General features: G+C 42.7%; 1 protein-coding gene across 1 annotated transcript in view; it reads right to left on the bottom strand.

Annotated features, from left to right (window-relative positions):
* Positions 1-6442: 6442 nt before the first annotated feature.
* Positions 6443-27248, bottom strand: part of PDP1 (pyruvate dehydrogenase phosphatase catalytic subunit 1) — a 79470-nt gene continuing 58664 nt past the window's right edge. The window contains exon 6 of the mRNA XM_054692111.1: positions 6443-7610. Within this exon, the coding sequence (XP_054548086.1) occupies positions 7580-7610 (31 nt within the window). The 3' untranslated portion in view covers positions 6443-7579. The remainder of the gene's footprint in view (positions 7611-27248) is intronic.

Genomic DNA, 27248 nt, shown 5'->3' on the forward strand with positions numbered 1-27248 from the left:
ACTTATTCCCCCTCCCACTCCCTCATTCTCCCTTCAAAACATCTAGTCACCTCTCTGCAAAGCAGAAGAGTTCAGCCCTTACCCCACTTTAATGTCTGGCTTTCTTTATTTCTGTCTTGCTGTCCCAGCATTTCTAGCTTTCCCAGCTGAGATCCCAGACGTGTGAGTGAAACTACTTCAAACCATGGAACTCTGGTGGAGCCAACCCAGAAGAGAAAAACCACTCAACCAGTTATAAATATTTGAGAAGTAATAAATATTTGCTGTCTGAATACACTACATTTAGGGTGGTCTGTTATACAACAAGAACTGATGATTTAAAAATTACTTCTTTCCCTGCAAACTCAAATCATAGAGCAAGTTATATTTGTAAATCCATTCCACTTGTTATAATATCTTCTACGATGATCCTATGAACCCAACTAAAAGTAGGCAAATTAAATCCAGCAATGTGTTTGACTTGCACAACAAAATATGAACAGGTGAATTTTTTAAATCATAAAACTACACTATTAAAATAGACAAGTTCACTAGGGGGACAGACACCACCTTCTAGGGAAACGTACTGACAACAGGCTGAACAACTTTCTATTTAATTGAAATTTCTGAAATTTCTATTTAATTTAAATTATTGTAAAGAAAGTGGTGTGTTGCAATCAGGTGTAGGAGAGGTTATAAATAATTACTGTCACCTGCTAGTAGTATACACACTATTGTCAACAGCCAACTCAGAAGTCTCCCTGCTCTCCCAATAAAATGGCCATTCTAATTCACTTGCACATGGAATGCTTTCAGGAGAGGCAAAGGATGGAGTTTCAGAGAATGCAACAGGAATTGCAATGTTGCTGCAAAGAAGTCATTGGTTTTCATACAGAAAAACAGATAAAGAACACGGGTAGGATCTACTTGACTGTCATCTATCAATCAATTGATTAATCTATTGACGATGAGGCAAGAAACTTCCCTTTGGTGCTCCCTGACGCCAAACTAATCAACATGTTTGTGATTTTCTTCCTTCAAGATGTTTACCTTTTACTGCAGTTATGAGGATCTTTGTTTAGCAAAAATTAGAAATGCTGAAAAGTAAATTAGTTATATCTTAAGTTTCATAAAGAATCTTGTAATGTTTGCTCATAAAATCGGTTTAGCTAAAAACTTGTCATGATGACTGAAAGGAAGGGGGAGAGAAAGTGATGATTATGGATGGGAATGTCTTAACTGCCATAAGGTGCTTAGTTAGGTTTCTGTGAAGGAAGCACATTTATTTATGACCCAGAAGATCAGTGCACTGATACAATTTATGAGATTAACCAAATTTGGAAATGTTAGGAGCATAGATGATACCAAAATATAAAAAAGGAAGAATCCTGGGCAAAAAACAAAAGTACTTTCTACTTCAGGAAATCTCTAAACCAATAGCTGGAAGGCAGACCAATTTGAAATGCTGACTTCATAGATGGACAGCCCTCCAAAAGTTGGCAAATATGGAGATTATTAATAAATTTACACATTGGCATAAATGCATCATTTGTAATCCGCTTTGCTTTCTGTTAATAAAAGATTCTTTATAGCATTGCTGGAATATTCGCTATATTCAAAATTGAAAGTTACATTTGTACGGTGTCATTTCCCATGGTTATGCTACTCTGCGTTACAGAAGCTAAACACCTAGCATGTATTTATTGAGGACCTACTATTTTCCATGTACTGTGCTGGGTAAGAGCAACTGGAAACAGTTGTATAACTAATTCTCTAACAGATTGGTAAAACATTCTGTGGGAGGAAAAACATGGTTTTATAGTCATTTGCTCCTTTATTTCTTATAAACATGATCCTGTCAAGCAATCATTACAATTCCATTTTATAATTGAGGAAATTGAGGCACAAACTTTACATGACATTCCAACTTTACATCACTATCATCCCCCTTGTCATCTTCAAAACGCTTATTGACCACTTGCTAAATGCTTGGGCTTGACATTAATTTACTCCTTTAAAGTTCGTAGTAACCCAAAAGTTTACAAAGAATCATTCTTTCAACACTTGACACTTATACTTTCTTAGTTACTGGGAGGGAATATGAGGATTAATAAGATGCAGTCCCTGCCTTCAAGAGTTTTGAACCCAATTTAGAAATCACTTGCACAGAACAAGTAAAGGCGGAACTGAGATTTAAATTCAGAATCGTCTGACTCCAGTATTTGTTCCTCTCACTATGCCCCACACACATTCACTCACTTTGTCATTCACTTGCTGGGTCAAGTTCCGGGCCAGTTAAGTCATCAGAGGCTAAAACCTCTGGGCTTGCCCACAGATCACCCATACCTGCCCATGGTCCTTCCTCCTACACCTTTGCAGCCCTTGTGACTCAGATTGAACAAACCCTTTGGGACAGACAGAGTGGGGTTGAGGCCTTCAGAAGCACAACCCCAGAGTCAGCAATATCTTTTAGGTCTGACTGAGGGCCTACTGAGAGGATACGTCCTCTCCCCATGCTGAAACAAACCCCCACCTCATCTTTCATCTTTGCTTCTCCTTCCTGGGCTGCCTACAAGATGCCAGGGATTTAGAACCTTTTATTTATTCTTCTCTCCTTGAGGTTTTGCTTATGTGTACTTTCCAGTTTCCAAAATGCTGGAAGATATATTGTCTTTTTTAAACCAGCCAGCTACTGCAGAGCTACTCATAGAAATAACATTTTAAAGAGAGATTGCAGCAGATGTAGCATGCGCTTTAGCTTACAGTTGTCCTTGATAGGATGTTCAAACCACCAGTTTTGACCTCTAGGGTTGTCTCAATAAAGTTCACAACAAATACGATTTTTCCATGAATTTTCACATTTTTAGGAGGGTTAATATTTAAATACAGACTAAATTCATTTAATTGAGTAAGCATTTCAAGATCCATTTTTTTTTTCAGAGGCATGTATTTTTTATTTATTTATTTGTTTGTTTGTTTATACATGCACTGGGTACAGTCAGAAGCTCAGGAGGGTGAGAGAATTCACCAGAGCCAGAGCGGGGAGCAGAGCAGGCAGAAGGACCGAAGTACACTGCTGAGGGGAGCAGCGGGCGGCAGGAGAGGTCTGCACGCCATGTGGGACCCTCCTCTGGTGGCCGGGGAGCAGCCGGGGATCGAACCGGCGCTGCAGAGGCTGAGGGTGGCTTCGCAACCAAGCGCTCAACGGCTGCTCCACCAGGGAGGCCCCTCAAGATCCATTTAAATGTAAACACCAATAATGCAAATTCCCAGGTAGGAGGCTGAAGGGACAGCAGGGATAAAACAGGCATTCTCTGCCCTATAGAAAACTTTGATTTAAAGAAAAAGGAATGGGCTGAACTAAGATTTTTTTTTCCCCCCAAAGACAATCAAAACAGCCAACAGACACATGAAAAGGTGCTTAAGTCACTAATCATGGAAATGCAACTCAACCACAATGAGATGTAACTCACACCTGTTAGGAAAGCTAGCCTCAAGACACACGAGAGCACAGGCACTGGCGGAAATGTAAATTGGTCCAAACACAAATGAAAGCAATACCCAGTATTCTCAAAAAAATTAAAAATTGTTCTATGCTATGATTTAGCAATTCCATTTCTGGATATGTTCCAAAGGAAATGAAAACAGGATTTTCAACTAAATATACGCACTCCCAGGTCTTAGCAGCATTATTCACAATAGTAAGAAAACAACCCAAATGTCAATAAATGAATAAGCAGATTAAAAAAGTGTGGGACATATACACAAAGGAATGTTACACAGCCATGAGAAAGGATATTTTCCCATTTGTAACAACATGAGTAGACCTTGAGCACATTATGCTAGTGACAAGTCAGAGACGAATACTGTGTGGTATCACTTTTTTGTGGCATCTAAAAAAGTTAAAACTGTGAAAACCAGAGTAAAATGGTAGTTTTTTGGATGAGGGCAGGATAAAAGTGATGTTTAAGGGTATAAACTTCTAACAAGTAATAAATAAGTCAGATCAAATGCACAGTATAATGAATAAAGACAACATTGTACTATAATCACATAACATAAATACCAGTTCCTGGTAACCACATCACAGCATATTAATGTATCAAAGCAACACCTATACGCCTTAAACTTACCCAGTGCTACACATCAAATGTAGTCTATAAAAAGTTTAAAAATCAGTCCCACAACAACTATTTAATCTTGCAAAGTTCTATGGTAGAGAGGCAACCAAAAAATTAGCTACTTAAAAGATAAAACAAGGAAATACATATAAGAGCTGCTACTCACCTCCCTCAGGACAGGACTTGTGGACTATGGCTTTTCCGTGCAGACAAAATCCCAATAAGAGGAAGTCTTTGGATCCAAGCTCCGTGACTGGGGGCGGGCCCTCTGCCCAGGGTAGAAGGGTCCCACTAGGATATGCAGGTTGGTGGTTCTCCCCCTTAAATATAAATCTTCATTGACATCACCTGGGCCCTATCCTCAGTGATTCTATTTGAATTGGTCTGGGGTTGGATATAGGGAATCAGGAACATTTCAAAGCTCCCCAGGTGATTTTAATGTGCAAACTCTCTCCTAGACTATCTGTATTTGGGTTTTCAAACTCAGCACGATTGATATTTTGAAATAGATGATTCTTTGTTGTGGGGGCTGTCCTGTGCATTGTAGGATGTTTCCCGGTATCCTGACTTCTACCCAATAGATGTCTCCAGTGACAACTAGTCAGTTGTGTCTCTACATATTGTCAAACGTCGGGGGTGAGGGGGGATGCAAAATCGCCCCTGGTTGAGACTACCATTGTACTTGCAATTAGTTGCCTCCTTCCAGCATAGAAAATTTATCAAAATGCATCCATATTCTACGTCAAATAAACTTAATACATCATTAAAAAGTAAAAGGGAGGTTGTTTAGTGTAGTAATGGAGAAAATGAATTAGCTATCTTTTTTTGAAAAGGGTCAGATAATAAATACCTTAGGTTTTGTGGGTGATATGGCCTCTTATAATACCCAACTCTACTTTTGCAGAATGAGAACAATCCCAGGCAATAGAAAACAATGGACTGGTCAAGTTCCAATAAAACTTCATTTACAAAAACAAGTAGTGTTTTTGTAAGATTTGGTCCATGGGCCGTAACTTGCTGACTCCTGGTTCAGAACAAGGTCTCTGCCATCAGACAGTTTATTTTACAGCTCTCATCTCTAACTGCAGGACTTTAGGCAATCCACTAATTCTTCCAAGGCTTAGATTTCTTAACTATGCTTGGGAATGAGAATAAAAGCTGCCTTGAGGGATTGTTCTAAGACTGAATAAGATGACTTAGAGCAGTGGCTGTATTATGTTAACAATTACCACTAAGCCAGCCATGAGCCCAATTAGAAGGCGTTCTCTGGTGAGGACGTGTGGTGATAACAAGTATAGAAGCAGAGAAAGAGAACCGTAACATAAAGTGTTGTAAACAAGTTCCCTTCAACTTGCACAGGTTCTGGCATAGAGGGATGTGAGGATCAGATAGCCTTCTAAGGCTTTCTCTGACCTCCCCAGACAAATGTGGCTGCCTTTTGCTCTGCTGTCATCATGCCTTGCGCAAACCTTTGTTTAGACTTTGGAGGTACCCATTAGGTAATGATGGTGCATCCCTACTCCATTAGGGGTCCCTTTTTCTGTGATCCCAGGACCTCAAGCAAGACAGGGCTCAAATTAGGGTGATTAGTAAGTATTGTTGTGGAATATTTTTCAGATTTTAGAATTTCATATAGGTAAAGACAACATCTGCTATAACAGCTCTGAACGCCACAAGACCAGTGCAGGTTAGAGGGAATTTTGGAAGGACCCTTCAAAAATTGCTAACATCTTCCATTTTCTGCAGCTCCTAAGCTGGATCTTCACCATTTTCTGCATGTCTGTTACCATTCTTTGTAAGGGTCAAGGATTGATCTCTGTAATGCTTACAGGATGTTCTTGAATAACCAATTGCCCTCTGATTATTGTGTGAATAATCTTTTACTCATAGAAATGGAAAACAAGTTACAATGCCAAATTTGAACCATCTGAGCATGGCAAGTCTATGACAGAAGGAGGCCATGCCACCGTACAGACCCAGATAAACAAAGTGAGTGCAAACCAGACAGCCAGCTTTCCATCACACATCCAGTAGGCACTCTCCAGTGCCTTCCTGGCACAGACCAGGAGGGAAGTGCCAACTGGGGACACGGCTGACATCCACCTCAGTTCTAACAGATGCAGATCAATGGGCCCTGGCACCTGGTTCATCTCTTATTTGAATTGCTTTTGAAAGCCCAGGGTAGAGAAAGCCAACAAACGCTGCAACACAATGTGCTACTGGCCTTAGCCAAATGTGCTTCAGCTGTCTGCCTCTTTATTATGGTGAGTCATTCTAGATGGGGGAGAAGTGAGAAGGAGGCCTCTTTACAAAGAGTTCAGAGGAACTGGGGCCACCACGTACTAGTTCTTTGTACAACCTAGGCATGATTGCTCACTTCTGCCTAACTCACAGGATCAGGAATGTAGCAGAAGGAAAGAATCAGATTCTGGGAGGAGAAGAAAAATTAACAAGTATTGGTGCATGGGCAAGCATAGTACTAGATGCTGTGGCACATTATCACATTAAAATGCTCTTCCTGCCAGAGTACTTCTCTAATCCAAGTTTTAAACAATCTCTGCAAGCCTCCAAGAGATTCTAATGGTCGCTCACGCTGTCTCCAAAAGCAGAAGCACTTACTATGTTGGCTTTCTTCAAATGGCATTCTCTCTTTGCCACTGGACCTTTGCACTTGCTATTCCCTTCATCTGGAGCTCCCTTCTTCCAGTCTACCTCAAGTCTTTTATCTAGACAACTCAATACTTAGATCTCAGTTGCAGTTTCCCTTCATTAGGAAAGACGCCTAACCTTTCAGGGTAGGTCGGTCAAGTATCTTAGTTACAAAGTGCCTCTCTTCTCTTTAAACGCATGTTTATTTAGTGGTTAGTAGTCAATGCAGTGAGTGTTTTGTCCCTATTGTTAGCATAGTGACTGCTTCTGGAGTAGGAGCACTAGAATTTAAATCCTATCTCCGACACCTACCAGCTGTATGGCTATGCGTAAATCAGTGCATCTCTTGAAGCATCAGTTTCTGTAGCTATACAATGGGAATTAGAATGGTGTTGGTGTCACAGAGTTGTTGGGAGGATTAAGCAAGATAATACCTTCTGAGGTGCTCATGCTGCTTCTTCCCTTGCTGTTGATTCTTGATTGGATTTCTAATTTCACACTTTATTTAGCTGCTCTTCACTTCTTGGTTTTACTGTTAGATTGGTTCATTTTTGCTTGGTCAGCCTCTAATTTTTCTCCTTGATCCCTAGCCCTGTTTCCAGCCACAGAGCTAGTGAGGCCATCATTCATCCTGGCTCTAGTCCACACTGTGACCACTGCTCCTGAGGCAGAATTGGATGAATTACCTGGACATAGCACCATCTACTGGCTGGAAGTCAATGACAGCCCATCATCCATACTTGGAAATGCTCCAAAAATCTACCCTTGAAACATTTCCTTTTGTTTTCTCTCTCATTTCCCTCCTCATCTGGGCAGCATTCTGTCAGTGCTTACTTCATTCTTGATTGCTGTCCTTCAGTCCTGAAAAAAAGCACCGAGGAGAATTATGAGGGAGTGTCTTCCATTCTAATCATTCTAATATTGCATTGGGATTGCATGATTAGAGTTTTATTTCATTTAAAATATAAAAGCAACTTTATTTAAAATAATTTTAAAAGCAGTTTAAATTATTAAAAAAAAAATACCATGCACATGGTTTAAAAATAAAAGTGGTTGGAAGGATAAACAAGTCACTAAAAAGTTCTCCAACTTATACTGGCATAGCCCATCTCATGGGGGTGGGGGGAAACAATATCAACACTCTTTTGTATGTCCTTCTAGAAAAAAAATTGCTGAATATACAATTTACACAAAAATGATACATTATACATATTGTCCTGCCCCAGGGAAGTTCTTTTAATGAAACTGTAAATTCATTTTATTTTAAAAGATAAGACTGAGGGAGAAACAGACATTCACTTGTCGATCTGTGCTCATTCTTCTAGTGCTATTAACAATTCATCCCAAGGTAATAAAATTCTATTCAGAAAAGTTTTAAAAATCTTAACTTTAAAATCAAAGGAAAACATTGGTATTAAATAGCTATTTAGAAGTAGGTGTTAGTAAAATGTAACTATTGTTACTGTCATAATTGTTCTCAGTGTAACAGGGTGGTTCCTAGGGAAAGGGGAGGTTCCAGGTTCCCTGCCCCACCCAAGGAAGGGTGGAGCTGAGTAGGGAGGAAGGGAAGCTGAAGAGGAGACTGGGAGAAGGAAGGAGAAGGATGGAGAGCCAGGAGGAGACCTGGAGGAGGCACATGGAGCAAAGAGAAAGATGAGGAATTTGCACTTGCTTCTCAGCCTTGGACTTGTACCAGGGACTTGAGGGGACATGGAAGAAGACACTTGAAACTGATGTGGGTGAGAGACCCATGGGGAGGTTAACAATGGCAGTGTTGATCTTGATCTTGCTCTTTCCTTCTAGAGTTGGCTGACCCCTTCTGCCCCTTTCTTATGGGTCCCCACTAAGAGGTACCTTAGATTTGTGACAGGCTTTCAGGCCTCAATAGCCCTGCTTTGCACTAACTCTGTTTGGCTGGGTAACTTTTGGTGCTTGATTTGGAAACTTCCCTTTATTGCACACTAATTGTATTAAAGTTCCTTTCCAGTACAGGTCTTATGCACTAGAGTATGTTTTGTTTTGATGAGGTGGATGGCAGAATATTTACAGCAGGCAGGTTTGGGGTTCCTGGGGTACCCCTCACCCTGCCCAGTAACATCAGTACTATGCAAGAAGGGAAGGCTGCCCAGAGGAGCTGATTACTCCTTCTTTTGTGCCACTACTGCCCCATAAGCAGACACACGTGTCTATATATGGTGGTCATCCTACTGTTCTAGAATGTATGTTTGTATCTGTGTCCTGTTGAGTCTTACTTCTCTTTCCAACCCCACGAACACAATAATACCTGGATATAAGACATGATTAGTTTTTCAGCTGTCAGTCCCCTAGCAGACATAGCCTTCTCTTAAATATAGACAGGTAACCAGGATCACCAGACTTGAGGGAAGCTATTATAAAGGATGCAGGAAATAAGGGACCCAACACAAGAAGGAGATGAAGAGACTAACCAGGATGATGGTGGGAGTCAGTTCCAAGACAGTATCTCTGCAGCACACCTAGAGTGAAACGCGAGAAGATGCAGTGTCTCCAAGGAAAACGTGTCCTCAATAGGTTCCCTGATGTATTTGAGCATACTTGAGGGAAATTTACAGTTTTGTAAGTGACTGTGGCTATAAATTAATGATAATTACCTTAAAAACTAAGGGAATTCTTTAAAAACAGCATTAATTCTTCACTGCAGGAAAAACAAAAAGTTCTACAGTCTCATTTGCTTTCACAAACTAAATAAACAATGCTTAATTATAAAAATATAAATTCAAAATAGTAATTTAACTAAAAGTTTAAATATATTTGCTTGAGAGTCAAAAGTAAGGAAATTGAGATCCAATGAAGTACAATAAAACTTATTTTCCAGAGTATGAAAGCAACAGATAATATCTATAAAGTAGAAAGGATTACAAAAAGCAAGAAATGTCTGTGAATGCACATTACTTAGATAGTATTGGAGGTTCTTCAAAAAACAAAAATAGAATTACTGTATATTAGTCAGCAATTCCACCCTGCACATATATTCAAAAGAAGTGAAAACAGGACCTCAAAGAGATTATTTGCACACCCATGTTCAGAGCAGCATTACTTATAATAGTCAAGAGATGGAAGTAACCCAAATGTCTATGAATGAATGAATAGATAAGGGAAGTGTCATATATACATACAATGGAACATTTTGAACCTTAAGAAGGAAGGAAAGCCTGTCAATTGCTCCAATCTGGATGGCTGATACTAAGTTAAGCAAGCCAACTACAAAAAGACAAATGCTCTATAACTCTATGAGATATATACAAAGTAGTAAAATTAGTAGAAACAGAAGGCAGAATTTTGGTTGCTAGAAAAGGAGGGGAGAGGAGCAGGAAATGGAGAGTTACTCTATGGGTTATAGAGTCTCAGTTTTGCAAAATGAAAATTTTCTAGAGATCAGCTGCACACCAATGTAAATACAGTTAACACCTCTGAACTATACACTTCAAAATGATTGAGAATAAATTTTATGGGTTTTGCCACAATTTAAAAAAAGATTGAAATGTACAGTTAAAATATGAGCACTTTGTTGTATGTGAATTATATCTTAATAAATTTGAAAGGGCAAAAAATAAGCATACTATTCAGAGAAAACACTAGAAGAGACAGCTCTTTAAAGAAATCTCTAAAGAGGTCACGTCTGGTGATGGGGAGTCATGGGGCAGAGCTACTAGTTCATATAAATTTTTAAATGCTAAATTATGTTCATAAATTACCAAGAAGAAATAAACATTAAATTAGAGAATTCATTCATGTACATCAGAAGACATTAAGGTTTCAAAGAAAAATGGGTCAAGGTTACGATTTAAGAAAGAAATAAAATGAGCAATGAAAATAAGAAAAATGCTGAGGGGTTAGACCTTGACAAAAAGATAGAGACTGGGGCCCTGGGAAATAAAACAGGAGGGATAGGACGGGACTGGGGAGACTGGGAACCCCCTGGAAACTTGGGGCCGCCAGGGAGACATAATGAGAATAGTCAATAAAAAGAAAAAAGTCCACGACACTATCACTGGTTAATCTGTTAGAACATCAGCCAAGGTTGACCAATAAAAAAAAAACTGCACGGGGTCTCCCTGGTGGTGCAAGGGGTTAAGACGCAATGTATGGAGCTATCCACAGCCACTGCAGCACGAGTTTGATCCCTGGCCAGCCAGAGAGCTACCCACATGGTGCAGCAGACCTGTCCTTTTTTGCCTGCTGCTCCACTCAGCATTGTATTTTGTCTGTCTGCCTGTTCTGTTCCCCACTCTGTCTCTGGTGAGTCCTTTCACCCCCCATACCTCTGGCCTGTACCCCAGCTCTTGTATACATAAATAATCTTTAAAAAAAAAAAAAAAAACATTGCACCATCACCACAGCTCATCCCCTAGACCCAAAATATGAACATAGCTATAAAAATCCCAAAGTTGTTTTCAATATCGCAACCAATTTGGGACCCTTCCCGGGTGCATGGGAGCTGTAAAGCATAGAACGTCTGCGCTCTGGTCAGACAGTCTCCTTTTATCTGGGGCCATCCCTGGCTGGGGGTTTCTTGAGTACAAGTTTATCTCAACTTGCAGGCCTCGTTGGAGGCTTGTTGAAGTTCCCCATTGCAGGGCTGGTCTAACAATATTTGGATATTCCCCCAGCCCCTGATACAATGTTCTGCAACAAACACATCTGCCTAAAGAGTAAGTTCAAGTCCATGGCCTCTGTGAGCTGTCTCTTGCTGCTCTCTGGCCTTTGCCCCAGGCTACTAGGTTACTGGTGAAAGCTTTGCTTCATTCGGGTGCAGGCCAGTTTAGGTTTTGGTGCTTTTAAAAAATTTCAAAAACAGAAAATGGACATTGGAGTCATTGCCTCCTTCCCACCCCTGCCACAATGTCTTGTGTGTCTCAGCCCCCTTCACAGAATTGTCACAGATGAGAAGATGTAAAATCAGGCAGGAAGGTAGGGCACCATTTAGAGAACAAGTTTACGTGAAAGACCTTCAAAATATATCTATTTTGAAACACTGAGGCTGCTGCAGGGTTTGAAAGGATGTTGTGCTGGAATGCGCACTTCCTGTGACAAAATAGGAGAAATAATTGCCCTGCGGCTCCCAGCCGGCAGCACTATGGAAACCAGTGACTGGCCACGGATGGCCTATGACTAATGCAAACTGAATTTTAAAAGGCATAATTTTGCCCAAAAAAGCAGGACAATAATAAAATTCATAAACCTTTTTATATGACGTTTATAATGTTTCCCCTCGTGTGCTTAAAATAATTTCTCTCTGCTGAAATCCAGGGCACAGAAGCTAAGATCCCAACTATGCAGAATTGAAGAGCCCAAAGTTTTGGGTTTTTTTCCTTTCCTACCCTCTTTGCATTTCACTCTCCAGGTATCCCCTCTGTAGCCTCATAGAATTGAGGCTACAGTCAGATTTCTTGGTTTTGGTTGATTCAATTTTGTTTGGTTCTTTTATTTCTCTATATTCCACATATGAGTGAAATGACCCAGTATTTATCTTCTTCCTTCTGACTTACTTTGCTTAGCATAATCCCCTCCAGTTTCTTCTGTGTTGTCACAAATGGAAAGATTCCATCATTTTTTTAATAAGGTTTTTTTTTTTTTGTTTGTTTTTAAAGATTTATTTATTTATTTATACAAGCACTGGATACAGTCAGAAGCATGGGAGGGTGAGAGAATTCACCAGAGACAGAGCAGGGAACAGAACAGGCAGACTGATGAAATACACTGCTGAGGGGAGCAGCAGGTGGCAGGAGAGGTCTGCGCGCCATGTGGGACCCTCGTCGAGTGCCAGGGATCGAACGGTGCTGCAGAGGCTGCAGGCAGCTTCGCAGCCCAGCGCCCCACCGTTGTGCCACTGGGGAGGCCCAAGATTCCATCATTTTTTATAACTGAGTGTACTCTATTGTGTATATATACTACATCTTCTTAATGTACTCCTTTGTCTTTGGGAATTTAGGTGGTTTCCACAGCTTGGCTCTTGTGACTAGTGCTGCATTGAACATGGGAGTGCACATATCCCTTTGAATTAGTGTTTTTACATTCTTTGGGTATTGGCTTAGGAGTAGAATTACTGGATTTGATGATAGAGGATCTCAAAATTTGAATATTATTAATAAGTGACAAAAAAGCTGGGCAAAAGTAAAACTTGTAGCTTCACACTGTAACAAAAAATAAAACACAAAGCAACAGTGTTCTTACTAGTGCCTTTCATTAGAGCCTGCCTGCCTGACCATCACAGACACAAACTGGCCAGCACCCTGTGGGGAAAGCCTGGGTGAGTGGCCCGCCCAGACCCGTGGTGCTCCAGTAGGTCCCTCAAGGGTGCCTACGAACTGTCTTCCGCACTAATTTCCTTTGACCTCGCAAGCAATTTGAAAACAGATGATGTTTTGCTATGGAAACTTCTGCTCTTGGAAATATGCCCAAGCTTTTGATATGGGAAAATTTTACATCTATTGCTTAATAATTCCCAACACACATCATAAACCCCCCTCAGTTTAGGGTACTTTAGTTCACCCTACCAAAAATAAATTAATTAATTAAAAACAACAAAGGAAATGTATTTCCCACAGTAAGTTAGAGGGGAAGAAACCAGAAGAGCTTTTTTTCCTTAGGGTGGGATAGAGGTTTTTACTCCTCTCTCCCCATAGGGGAAGGCTTTCGTCTCCCTTCTGTCTTTGCTCCCTGACCTGGCTGGCCAGACTCTAGGACACTGATTGCTTCCACTCACCAGGACAAGGGTTTAGGATTTAATACTCTTTCTCCGTCTGCACGTCACTGAAGCAGTAATTCAGTAATTCAGCAGATGAATACCTGCTCATCTTCCCTTCTCCTCTCTGTAGTAAGAGAGCTGAGGACTTATTCAGGCTCAGAGGAAGTCTGGAAATCTCTCTTCTGAGGGTGCTTCTGTCCTTTGCTGCCAACTAGAGGGTGAGAAGCCTGAGACTTGGATCTGGTCTTTGGAGGAAACTGAGGCTTCCCTTTCAGGCTTAGGCCTTGGCCACCTTCTCCAATCATTTCCACTGTTGTTTTGCACAGAGTAGCGGGTCCCTTGCATTAGCAAGCACCAGAGTCATGTGAGGGGCTGGTTAAAGCACAGGCAGGGGGTTCTGCCAGTGTGTGATTTATCAACAGTGGGTCTGGAGAGGGACCTAAGAATCTGAATTTTCAACTCCAGTTCCGGGCACTGATCAAAAGTGAAGAGCTGGGGGACAACAAGGACGATCCTGGGAACCTACGGAGCAGATAAAACCAAAGAAGGTGGAGAGAAAGGAAACACAGCTCACTATTTGCCTCCTTCACAATTTTGCTTTGGTCAGATCTGTTATTATTAAGATTTGACTGGTTCTTCATTGTATAAAGAAGGATTAATAATACTTCTCTGGCTGGTTCTTCTGAGGGATAAATGAGACAATGTACCTTGTACGCCTGCACACAAGGCAAGGGTTCCCCTCCCCCCCAACCCAGGAAACTTTCCCCTAAGGGGACAAAAAAGGGCTTACCTTATACTCATACCCTTACAAAGTCTTCCTATTACAGGGTGTATCAGAGGCCTCTAAAGGACCACTTCATAGCCTCCCATCCTCATTTGTTTCCCAGGTAACTTGCTGCAGCCCCCGCTCGCTCTGGCTGCCAGCTCTTTGTGGCTCCAGCTGATTTCATGCAAAATTAACATAATTGTCCCACTTCCTCCTGCACCTGCCTTGCACCCACTCGTGTTGCTGGGAGGTTCACTCAGAGGCCACCTTGGAGCATCCAAGAAAGGAAGAAGCAGTATCTCCCCTGGGATGAATTCTGACCACAGGAGACAGGGCAGGTGGAGAAACTCTCCCTCTTCACCCCACCTGTAAATGAAGCAGTTAATCATAAAGCCTCTTGGAAGGTAATTCTGTGAGAGGGGGCACTGATACCGATAGGACAAATAGTTCAGTAATGCCTTCTCATCGCTCTCCCCTCTCCCCTGCCTTGGCATCCCTGACAAAGTGGACGCATAGAAGCCTTTGCCTCAGCCTCCACCTTTGCCTCAGCCTCCGCCTTTGCCACACCCAGGCTGACACCAGGAAATTCTTTCCCTTATTTTAGTTTGATAAAGTACTATTTGAGGAAGACAAATTGCTCTGAAACAGCATTCAGTTGGTGCAGTTTAGGGTGGTTATAGGGGTCGTTTTACACAATGGGTTTTTCAAAGGAGGCAGATTTAGTACAGACGGAGTCACAAATCGAGGCTATGATTTCACAGTAGCGAGCCCTAGATATCATCGCAAACGGGCCTTTTAAGGATCACTCTAAAAGGCAGTATGGATAGACAGCACAAATACATATTTAGAAAGTGAACAAAAAAAAAAAAAAACCCAACAGGACTGTCTTATGAAAATGGATAGTTAGGGCTTAGGGTAAACTTTCAACGACTGCATTTTGTATGGCTTCAAAAATTACTGTATCTCAAAGCACCTTCGTAGAGAGTAAAGTCGATGTGCTTTAGAAAACTGTTAGGGACTCAAAGAGTGACTTAAGTTGTGACAACTAAGACATCCAGGAGTTACATGAAGAGTGTATGTTAAGATTGCCTTGTGAACATGAGATGGAGAATGTTTACAGAATTTCTGAAGTACTAGAATTTTAAAATAAATATCTTACAATCACGATAATCAAAATGTAACAGATATTTGTCTGTTTTAGCCATATTTTTTGTCAATCCTTGAAAGTAGATACTCGGGCCTCCCTGGTGGTGCAGGGGTTAAAGTCTCAGCACTATCAAGCTATTGCCAGCCACTGTGAATGAATTAGATCCCAGCCAGGGAGGTGACCCACATGGTGACCTCTCCTTCCTCGCCCGCTGCTCCCTTCAGCAGTGTATTTCAGTCAGTCCGACTGTTCTGCTCCCCACTCTGTCTGTGGTGAATCCTCTAACCCCCGCACCTCTGACCCCAGTTCTTGTATGCATAAATAAATAAAATAAACCTTTTTTTTTTTAAAAAAGTAGAGACTCATTTCTTGACTGCTAGCTGCATATTTGTATTTTTGTGGTACATAAAGGGTTTGGCACAAAAAAGGGAGTTAACAAATGCTTGCCCCTTTGCCTTTTCCTTCCTAATGCATCGCTTAGTTTCCCTTGCTCCTTGCTGCTCACATTCCACCAGGAGCTAGTTTATTTTGCTGTGTTTGTTTTCTCTAACAGGGGAGCCAGGCATGGGCTGGAGAAGTACCTGGCTCTTTTTACCGTGGTATGTGCTGGTTGTCTTTTTCCCATACAGACGATAGGGTGCACTGGTTAACCTGGACTGATCTAGTTACCGTTGATGAAAATGAAATTTCCTTTTGCCTAGGAGACAAAAGGAGACCCTGCTTCAGGAGACCCTGCTCTGCTTCTCTGCAGCAGCAGGCCACCTGCTGATTGCAAGTCAGGGTCACGCAGAGCAAGGGCGCAGGCAATCTCTTTTGGTCGCCAAGGAGGCATAGTGCTCAGGTGGCTGAAACCAGGCTGACACTAATGTGGCTGCTCTGGGTAAATTGAATCACCAGTCTTTGCCCTTTCTAATGAGGGACGTCGCTTCGAGGGCATCAGGTTGCTTCATTGTTAATTGCCACTTCCATTTCCAGTCTTCTCTATCCCAGCTCCTTCAGTAGCTTGTCACTTGTAGACAGGACCCATCCGTGGGCGCTACAGCATTCTTAGGAACCAGCGGACAGAAAAGTTACCATCTGGGTATCTCCTAACAGCTGAAAAGGGGAAACAGTTGATAATGCAGCTGCTCAGACCAGGTCATGAATCTCTGGGTCACCAGGCAGGTGAGCCAAGAGCAAGGCACTGAAGCCAGCTCCCAAAGACAACAGTGAAGTGGCAGCTGCTTCTTTTTAGCCCAGAGGTCAGTGACGGCAGAGTGGTAAAGGGCTCCTTCGCTTACCACGTGCCCTGGATAGATCAGTTAGCCTTTTCGTTTTCCCTTTCTTTGGTTCCCATAAAGTTGTGAGGATTAAGGAAGATAAATATGGAAAATGATTGGCACATTGTCTAGGACCAAGTACTTCAAACATGTGAACTATCAGGGTTGAGTATATTACAGTCATTTTCCCTAAATAGCATTTGACTGTATGCTACCAATGTGTTTATTAAGTCAGTCCTTTTCTGTCGACACACAAATCGCTGCTCTCAGTACACCAATCTCCTCACCCAACTGTCCCTGACAAACTCTTAGAACTTCCTTCCCTAATTGCTACCCATGAGCAACAAGAAAAATAAACACTAAGTCAGAATTAAACACCAAATACTTCACATGGGCTTAGGGAATGAATTAATCAATGGAAATTGGCTGACAGGAGATTAGATAAGGAGCTCTTGAGAGAAAAACAAAGAATGCTATAAAAAGAGGCAGTTGTTTATTATTGTCCGGTTGCTTTATAGTGATCTGGTGGCAAGGCACTACTCAAAGAGACAATGAGAAAATTTCTTAGATAAGAAAAACACTCGCCTTCATTCCTCTCAGCAAAACAGATCCCACTGCTGAGACTGAAGAAATATTGTTCTAGAGTCTCTCAGTGAGGCCATTAAAAATTGAAATACTATCCTAAAGGACAGCCAAAGAGAGAACCTTTATCCTTTCTTGGATCCCATCCCCAAGCCTTTCAGTTTCTGTCCCAAGTAGCAACCAGAGTTATGGGTTTCTTTTGAATTTTTCTTGATTCTCTGTATAAAACCAAACAAAATCTCCTTTTTTATATAAATACTAACAAGCCAAATGCATTGTTCTGTTTTAATATTCCAGTTAACTTGATAATCATTGGAAAATAAATACATGAGATCTCCCTCATGCTTATTTATGGTTCCACAATCTTCTGTCAGATATATATACCATAATGCATTTCGTGAATCCCCTTTGGGTGGACATTTATGTTCTCTTTTGCTACTACAAAAATCTTTTGTTATGACAAAAATGCTGCAATAAATAACCTTATACTCACAGCATTTCTCACTTGTAGAGAGAGCATCAGCATTTCTTAATCTTTTGGGAGTGGGAGTGACAGACACTCTGAGAATCCTGTGGAAATGACTCATGTTCTGCCTGGAACCCCCCGCCTCCCCCAAAGCCCCTTCACAGGGCCAGTGCACAAAACCCCCAGCAGCTGTGAGTGAGGGCTGGGTTGCTAATGGCTCATCACTGTCCCTATCTCCAGAGAGCAGCCCTATTCAAAAGCTTAGGCAACTCCCAGCTGACCCCCATAAGCCTTGACTGACACGGGGTACAAAACTACCGCCAACTCTGAGGTACAGAGGTCATCTCTATGAGAAGAGCCACCCCTACTCCCACCCACCCACCCAGAATACCTTGCCTAAAATAATCTTTTTCCCCCTAATAACTTGTATCACCTTCTTCGTGATGATAAAAATCTTCCAATGTGTGCAAATTCTCGAAGTTCCTTTCTATTTGCTAGATGGTATGCTGTCAGCTTACAGATGGTCTAATGAGAACAATTAGATCTTTAAAATAAACTGGGTTGGATTCTTGTTATTTAACACAGGTAATCCTGTTCGGGGCCAATTCTGTAGAATTCATATAGAAAACTTCTCAAAGGGAAGTCTTCAAACACAGCATCAGCTGAAAATTTCTTTAAATGTGGATGCTCAGGGGCCTCCCCAGGGGCACAGCGGGTTGAGCGCCACGTTGTGAAACTGTCCGCAGCCTCTGCAGTGTGGGTTTGATTCCCGGCCAGGGAGAATCCCACATGGCGCAGCAAACCTCTCCTGTCTTGCCCGTTGCTCCCCTCAGCAGTGTCTTCTGTCCGTCTGCCTGTTCTGCTCCCCACTCTCTCTGGTGAATTCTCTCACCCTCCTGCACCTCTGACTTGTACCCCAGTTCCTGTATCAATGAATAAAATCTTTAAAAAAAAAAATGTGGATGCTCAGATGCTTACCCTAGGCCTGCAGAAACAGAATCTCCGGGGAGAGGCAGGGGGCAAAAGCTTGTATTTGAAGGAATTCCTCAAGAGATCTGAGCTTCTCCCCACTCCATCTGGGGGGCTTCTCTATGACACTGTTCTTCCAGCAGCATGAGATCTCAGTGGTCTCCTCTCTGCATCTCACTGATCAGTGAGTCCCACGCATCAAAGAGACTTAAGAACTGTTTTCCAAGCACATTTCATCACGAAAACACAAGCAGTGTGTGTCAGCGTTGCCCTAAGAGGCTTTGCTTCGTAGCACGCCTTTGAGGAGTCCTTCAAGGTGGATGTCCATCCACATCCCTAAAGGGCTGTCAACACCATTTTCTGCTTTCATAGTGACTTTGTGAAACATGAGATTTGGGATGCACCTTAACACGCTTTTGTCCATTTTGTCCTGGAAGCCACTCTCATGATTTGTCTCCTTCAAGTATGTGCCGTGGGAAGGAAGGAAGAGGCAGGAGCCCCAGGCACCGTGCCAGGCTCCTCCCAGAGCCTCACAGAAGTGGGTTCAAGGTCAACTTGGCCTTTAGAGTTTACAGTGGTAACTGAATTTTACAGAGAATATTACTCTCTCTATCTTGTTCCCTCACTTGTCTCCCCCAGCTCTTACTGTTACCAGAACCCAGCCACCTTAGCAGCGGGAGCCAGCAGGAGCAGTGCTGTTCTCTCACCCTGCTGCTCCACCACAAGTCAGCTGTGGCAGTTGCTCCTCAGAGCCCAGCAACTGCCATTGTGCCAGTTGTGGCAGTTGCTCCTCAGAGAACTTTTATGTAACAGTGTACTTTCCAGAATGGACCAATCAGGTGCCAGCTATGAGCTGATTGGTGCTAAACGGTCCAGTTAGTCACAGGATTGAAAAATGGTCCAATCAGACTTGTGGGTGGGGTACCCTGAAAGAGGATATAAGAGCCAGAGTCAAAGGGAGCTGAAGGAGAGACGATGCCAGCCCCTGAAGAAGAGGGAGACGAACAGAAGAAACAATGACTGAAGAAAAGCCCCTGAAGAAAAGAAGACGGTTCCAGCCTCCAGAGGAAGAGCAAAGAAGGGGAAGACTGCGTTCCTGGCCTCCGAAGAAGAAAGAAGAAAAGAAGCAGCCAGCAGCCAGCCTCCAACGAGGGAAGAGAAGCCGAAGGACTCACAGAGACTGGGCCTCCAGTCCTGTCTCTGACATCGCCTAAAAGGAGCACCAAAGGCCCTGGGCCTGGTGTCTCAAGAATTGTTTGTTGTTGGTATAACCTAACAACTCACAAAAAGCTGTTAACACTGGGGTCTCTGGCACCGCCTCTGAGGGCTCAGTAGTGGCCATCACATCACTCCTGGCCAGTGCTGTCCAGCACTCCTGGTGACCGGTGGCGACCATCACTGACGCTATCTGCGTGAGATAGCTGCCACTGGTGGCTACAGTAAGCTCTTTGTTTCCCCTTGTTTGTAAAATAAACCCTATGGTTGGTCCTGGAGGCTGAGGTCTCTTGCAATTGTGCACTTGGGTGAGAACCCACAGACAGTGACCTGTGCTCTTATCAGGCACTGTCCTTGGTTAGGTTATAGCCCAGAGGCCCCTACTGTGTGGGTGTTTGTTGTATTGTTGTAGCCCTTGGTTTTGGGTTTTGGTCTTTTGGGGCTTTTTGGCAGCTCTCTGGTCTCAGAGCCCAGGCAGGTGGGCGGCCGGTCCATCCTTCCATCCTGCCTTGTTGCCACTGTCTGTCCCTGTTTCATTACTAGAGCCTCAGAGGTAATATCAAAGAGAAAGCAAAAATGAGATTTTATACATTGGTTTGAATCTCTTGTTACCCATTTGGAATTGTTACCTAGTTACCAGAAGAGTCTGTCTTGGCTTTGAAGAAAATGAGTTTGACACTGAAACTTAAAAATGCCAGGTAGAGTCCAATGTTTGCATAGGCGTGGCAGAGAAACATTGCAGAATCAGAAAATAGTACCAGCATGAACCCACTCAAAATTCACAGACCCTGCACTAGTTTTTCCCCCAACTCTCCTTGTTTTCTTCTCTAAGTCATTGAACCACAGGCGGCAAATGTATGTTTGGCCAAACTTGCACTCAACTGTCAGCGATGACTAAGCATGTCTTTGCCCAAAGGCAATTCTACTTTTCTATGAAATTAAAAACAAAAAATTATAGTCCCTGTTCAAGAAAAGGAGGAAGGGGAATCTAGATGGAATGCACCTACTTTTCTGTTTCTAGAAACGCACAGACAAGAAAGCACTGTCATTTGTAAAGAGGTTTGGTGTGTTTCCCCTGCTAGATCAGTGTTAACACCACAGATGAAATGCCAGCCAGTCTTCCTGGGGTGGGGCCTGAGATTTTGCATTTCCAGCAAGTTCCCAGGTGAGACTGATGCTGCAGGTCTGGGGACCGCACTTGCAGAAACACTAATCGAAGCAATGATTGTCTTATCACTCTGTTCACGCGTGAGAAGCCCCCGGGAGGGGAGGAGAAGTGCTCTAAAAAACTTAATGCCTGAGTCCACACAGAATAAATAATTCCTAAAAGTCACACCAGTATTTTTCAATCACTCCAGGTCCATGGTTCTCAATATTGGCTGCATGTTTCATTACCTGGGGAATATTTTAAAAATCCTGGTGCCCAGGTTCTCTCCCAGATCTGTTCCCAAGCACGGGTAGTCTCCCAGGCTCCCTAGAGGGGGTCCCATATGCAGCCTGCATTGTGAGAGTTACTGGAATTCAGGACCTTTCCTGAAGCAGACGCCATGGCTCTGGGAGGGCCCATGAGGCAGGCTGCCCAGGGAAGGCACAGGATTGCTTCCCTCTGGGAAGGACTGCTCAGGAGATGTGCTACGTGGGCATGGCGCCCTCTGCCCACCCCACCATCTGGATCCCATTCAGACATGCTGCTCATTTGTAATAGCAAAGAAGGAGGGGCACGCTGGGATAAAGGGAAGGGGCCTTGTCACTCTGGAGCGAGTTTGCAGGAACTCTGCTGAACCATAGGTAGCAAGCCTTGACCTCCCTCCCCCATTTGTGTGGCCAAGGGGACCCTAGAATGTTCACAAGCAGTGAGGCAGAAGGACAGGAAGATACACAGATGCATAGAGTGGGGCATGGCCCTGGGAAGCCGGCACCAGAATGTGAGTCTCAGTTCCTGACTCATTTGTGATTCAGTAGTCTTGGACGACTTCTCAGCTCTGGGCTTCCTTCCTCATGAGCAAGAGGGGATTAGAAATAGGGGGTAGTGTTGGTGAGGATGGAAGTGAGTGGCTCACACAGAGCTTGAAGAGGGCTGTTTGGGGTGGGGGGGTGTTTGTGAGCAGTCATTACGGGGTGTCTATTAGTGTCTGGATACCACAACTAGATTTCATGTCTGGAGAGGTCGGGGGGAGGGATGATAAGGTCCCCCTTGAGAACTACTCAGCTCTACCGCAGTTCTTGCCTCCCTTCTTGCCCTTCTTATCTCCCACTGTACCCCTCAAAGAAACTTTGGGAATCCCCAGAGCTTGTACGTGAGGCCACACTCATTTGTAAATGGCCCTTTGTCCCAGGAGGAATGGTACTGAATTCTGAAAAATCTGTAAAAATACATTCCAAGGCTCCCTTTTTTTCAGGTAGGATTGGCACATGAAATTGGCGGACAGAAATCTATTATTTTTTTTTTTTACATGACATACACCTCAGCAACAGCTTTATTTATTTATTTATTTTTCTTCTCTGTACCTTTTTTTTTAATGTATTTATTTATTTTACATCACTGTTCATTTTTAAACAATATTTGCTTCCCCCCACCCCCTCAGGTGTAGGCCCCATAGAGTTTCCTTCACCAATGCACCCGTGCACCATCACCTCAGTCCCCTGTGCTCCTCCCTCCCTCCCTCTGATCCCTCTCCCGCCTCCTCCCCTGCAGTATGTCTCTGATTTATAATTGTCCGGTTTTGCTTTGTTGTGTTTTGTACTGTTATTATTTTACACTGATGTCTGATTGGGTTCCCCTATATTCCTGCTATAAGTGAAACCATGCGATATTTTTCTTTTTCTTCTGGCTTATTTCACTGAACATGATTCCCTCTAGTTCTATCCACGTTGCTGTGAATGGCATGAGTTTATCTTTTTTGATTGAAATCTATTATTGTTATATGTAAACTTTGGTTTCAGAAAAGAAGCCCATGTTTGGGGGCAGGGAGCAAATATCTGAAACCACCTATTGAGTGTTCACTCATTTTATATTTGAGAAAACTCAGCCCAGGGACATGAGATTTCCCTGACATGGTTATTGAACTCGCCTTTTACCAAAGAATAAGTCTTGGATTTCTTGTGAAACAGTTGAAACAGAGAAAGAATTCAGTTGCCATTCCTTCTAGAATAACGTCTAAAATGGTGCTCCCTGGCCCACTCCTTTGTCCTCTTTGAGGACAAAGTGTGGCAATAGTGAGACTTAACATTGTTATTTCAAGGCTATATATAAAGCCAGAACCCGTCCAGCTTCAATCATTCTCCCTGCTGGGCTGTTAGAAGGCCTGGGTCTTAGATGTCTATATGCCACAAGGCAAGGTCTGGTCCTCTGGAATGTAGCTGTTGTTCTTTTTAGACTCTGGAGCAGTTTGTTCAAGATAAGGAGATGACAAATAGGCTGAATTTGGAGTTGCTGATGGAAAGATTGAAAAAGCAATTGAACAGTCTCTACCTGTCCTAGCACAGATGACATAATCCCTGGGGGGGGCGGGCTGGGAGGGAAGGGGCTCTCCCTCTAGACGCCCCTGGTTACCGCCATTCTGAAGAGAAATTGGCCTGATTTGTTTTCTGTCTTTCTCTGGCAATGTCCCTATATGGCTAATCCTTACTCCAGGCAACCGTGGGATGACAGGAACAGAGGCAAAAAGAGTTCAGCTTCAAGCCCAGTTCTCAGTGATCTGGTCATCTCAGGTCTCTGCTTTCTCATCTTTAAATTGAGTGAGAACAAGAGCTCCTTCACATCATAATGACAATTTTAAGCAAGACAACACAACACTTCTGGAAAAACTGTCATCTATTTCAGCTTCCTTGTCCTATTATGTCTCCTCCGACCCCTTCAGCTGCTCTTCTGATTCTCACACACTCCACAGGCTGCCTCCCCCTTTGTCGAGGTCACCAAAAGTCTGTGTGTGGCCTAATTGGAGGTGGGGGGTTGCCTGTCTATGAGCATCTTCCTTGACCTGTCTGTTGTGCTCAACAGCGCTGCTGCTCCCTCCTCCTTGAAGGCCCTTCCCCTCCTACCTGTTCCTCCTGGTCTTTCCTTTTCACTGTCTCTGCTGTCTTCTCCTGCTCCTCTTCCCCTCTCCTCCTCTTCTCCACCCCTCAATGCTGGGTCCTTCTCTCCCTCCTCCTACATCTTCCTCCAAGTGAATTCCATCTAGTCCCAGGGCTTTAAGTATCATCTGGAAGCCAGTGACTCCAAAATCTATATAGCTACCTTTGATCTCCTTCTAGAATTCCATACTTAGATGTACAACTTTTACAAGACATGGTCGCCTCAGTGCCTAATTGTCATTCCACACTTAATTAGGCTAAAACAAGACTCTTAATCAGACTCTCCCACCCCCAAAGGTCCACTTCCTTGGGCTGCCTTTAGGAACTTATTTTGGTTGTCTTTTCTTTCTAATCCCCTTGTCTTCCCCCAAAGCCCCTCTTCCCCTAGCATCATCGTCACATCCACAGCGTGTTCTGTCAACTGCATCTCAAATCCCTCCCTTCCCCACTTCCATTTCCACCACCACCCTAATTCAAGCCTCTTTATCTGATCACCACTGCCATCATCTCCCTGCTGACCTTGGTCCCTACTTTTCATCTTGCTCCCGGTAATCATCCTCCTTACCTTGGGAGGATCTAGCCCTCGCCTACCTCTACCACCTCATCTTGCCCATTTTATTTTTTTTTTAAAGATTTACTTATGCATACAAGAACTGGGGTACAGGCCAGGGGTGTGGGGAGTAAGGGGATTCACCAGAGACAAAGCAGGGAACAGAACAGGTGGATTGACTGAAACACACTGCTGAGGGGAACAGTGGGCAAGTCAGGAGAGATCTGCTGCGCCACCTTACCATTTTCTCTCTCATTTCTGCTGTGGTCACAGTGATTCTATTGCTATTTTTTCTTATACATTCATCCTCACTTCAGAGCATTTGCTCTAGAAATTTCCTCTGTGTGGAATGCTCTCTGCTCTGACAGAGTAAACAACCCCAACCCCTACCCACAAAGCATTCAATATTTGAAGCAAAAGGCACGTGCATTTTAACACTATCAGGCACTTTAAATCATCTACACCATGACAGCATTTCTTCACCAGGGATGATTGGGAGCCAGATGTAATCTCTTTCAAGAGAGAAACACATGCAGGCAAACACCTTTCCTGTTGAAAAGGTGATATGAATCCAAACTGAGTAATTCTATGAGGTCACATGATCCCTGACTCAGAGTGACTCACACCCAGCCCCAAGTTTGCTACAAATCTGATGGGAAATTTCTCTGGGTTATTAAACTAATTGAATCCTTCTACTGTGTCACCACCACATCTCTTCTTGCAAAAATTTATTCCTCCCACAGTCTCAACCACGTCTCCTAAACTCTTAAATTGACAATGTGCAATACCTCTACAACAGGCATTAAGGAAAAGTTAAGGGTTCACAAAGGCTGAATCCAATTCTCTTCTATAAAATGAGACACAAAGGAAATGGCACAAGGGAACCACATTTTCCTGGATGTGACAGGCCTGGTGTTCCACCAAAAGGGCCTTGATAAACACTTTATCCTACCAAGGGGATGGCTGAAGCCAGGTGGGTGCAAATATCTTGGTTGCCATTAGACATCCTGGTGCTTGCTGGTGACATTTGAAGCTTTCTGCTTTTTGGTTCTAGAGGACATGGCTGCCCTTCAGGCTGAGTTGGTGCCAGCTGGGAACATGCCTACCATGCTGAGCTATCCCATTCGGATAGGTGCCTCATTCCACTGAAAGGGGAAGCACAGAAAAGGGAAGGAACTCTGTAGCTCTTGAAAATACTCCACAGCAGGATTCTCTTGTCATTCTTTTATCCAAATGTCTGCGTGTTTCTTTGTTTCAGACATTGAAAAAAACAGCTCAATTTTCCCAAAAAATATTTTTAATAGTCCTTAAAGATAAATCTCTACCTTACACATCTGTTTACAAAGGTGAAAAAAAATGTTAAATTCTGTCTGACTCATAGTAGTAGGACATTCAATACATTTAGTATCTTTAAAATGCTCAGATTAACTGAGGTGATGGGGGAAAGCAAATATTGTTTAAAAATAAAAATAAAAAATTAAATTAAAATAGATAAATAAAATATAAAAAGCTCAGATTGAGAAGGTGCAAAGTATTTCTATTTTCCCCTGTGACTTAGAGTCCAGATTTTCCTTTACTGCTCCCTACATAGATAGTTAGAAGCCTGATGACTCTCTCATCTTTACGATTTTAGTAAAACCTTAAAAGTCTGACCTTAAATCTGATGGGCTTTTGGGTAAAAACAGAATTCTTTCATCTGTAAAGAGGGGGTTCTCACATCAACCATAATGCTTAAGAGAGGATTATGCTGCCAGATGCCAGTTTAAATGAAGGCACTTTGTAAACTGTTTGGAGCTATGGAAACTCTATTTTTTGTGGAGAGCATATGAAAATTTGTTTGGAAACATAGAATTCAAAACTTGGAATTTTCCTAGGAATGTTTACTATTTGTTTTTCTAAATTCTGGGTGCTAAAATTTTTGATGCCTCCTTGCAATTTTACTTCTGCTGAAATAAGCATGGAAACCCAAGATGCGAATTCAGCTTTCTTATAAAAATCATCACCGTTTAAAACACTTTGTTAGGTTAATGAAGAGCAGGTTTAAAAATCAAAATAGCAAGCTAGCTCCCAATGGATTGTTCCTGATGGCTTTGAGATTCTAAATGAAAATAATTGAAGCAGGGCCTGCACAAGGTTCCTCCCAAGGTTTATGGACAGGAACTAAAATACCTCTGCAATTCTGCCTCTGTTTAATTGCTCCATTGTCAGTGACCCCCCACGATGGAAAATGTGAGTCTGAGACAGTGGGAGGGCTCTGAGTGTTCACAGCAGCTGGGCCTGCAGAGCAGAGGAAGTGAGAAGCTTGCTCTCAGAGAGGCACCAGTGCTGGACACATCAGCAGTAATAGCTCTTGAATTAAAAGGTGAAATTGTGACAGGAGACCTGACCACCCACAGATATTTTTAGTATACTGTATGCCCTATGCACATTGCTTTAAATTAATATTTCTTGTCTCAATGTTGACCACAGCTTCTTCCCCCACTAACATATATACGGAGGCACGTGCTTAACTTTCCAAAATAGAACAATTTGTCACAAGAAAGCTTTGGAACATATGTTGTTTAAAACAGCATCCATTTCTTAGAATTAGTACTAATCAAAGCCAACAGTGACTTAATGTTTTAAAACTGCCACAGTAGACATTTCCAAATTCAGTCTACAGGACATTCACATGGTAGAAAATAGAGTCTCCAATTATAACCCAGCTCATCTCAGTAGAAGCGGTATGTTTAATTCAGAGAATT

This window comes from Talpa occidentalis, unplaced genomic scaffold, assembly GCF_014898055.3.
Source record: "Talpa occidentalis isolate TD23 unplaced genomic scaffold, MPIMG_talOcc4v2.1, whole genome shotgun sequence".
NCBI lineage: Eukaryota > Metazoa > Chordata > Mammalia > Eulipotyphla > Talpidae > Talpa > Talpa occidentalis.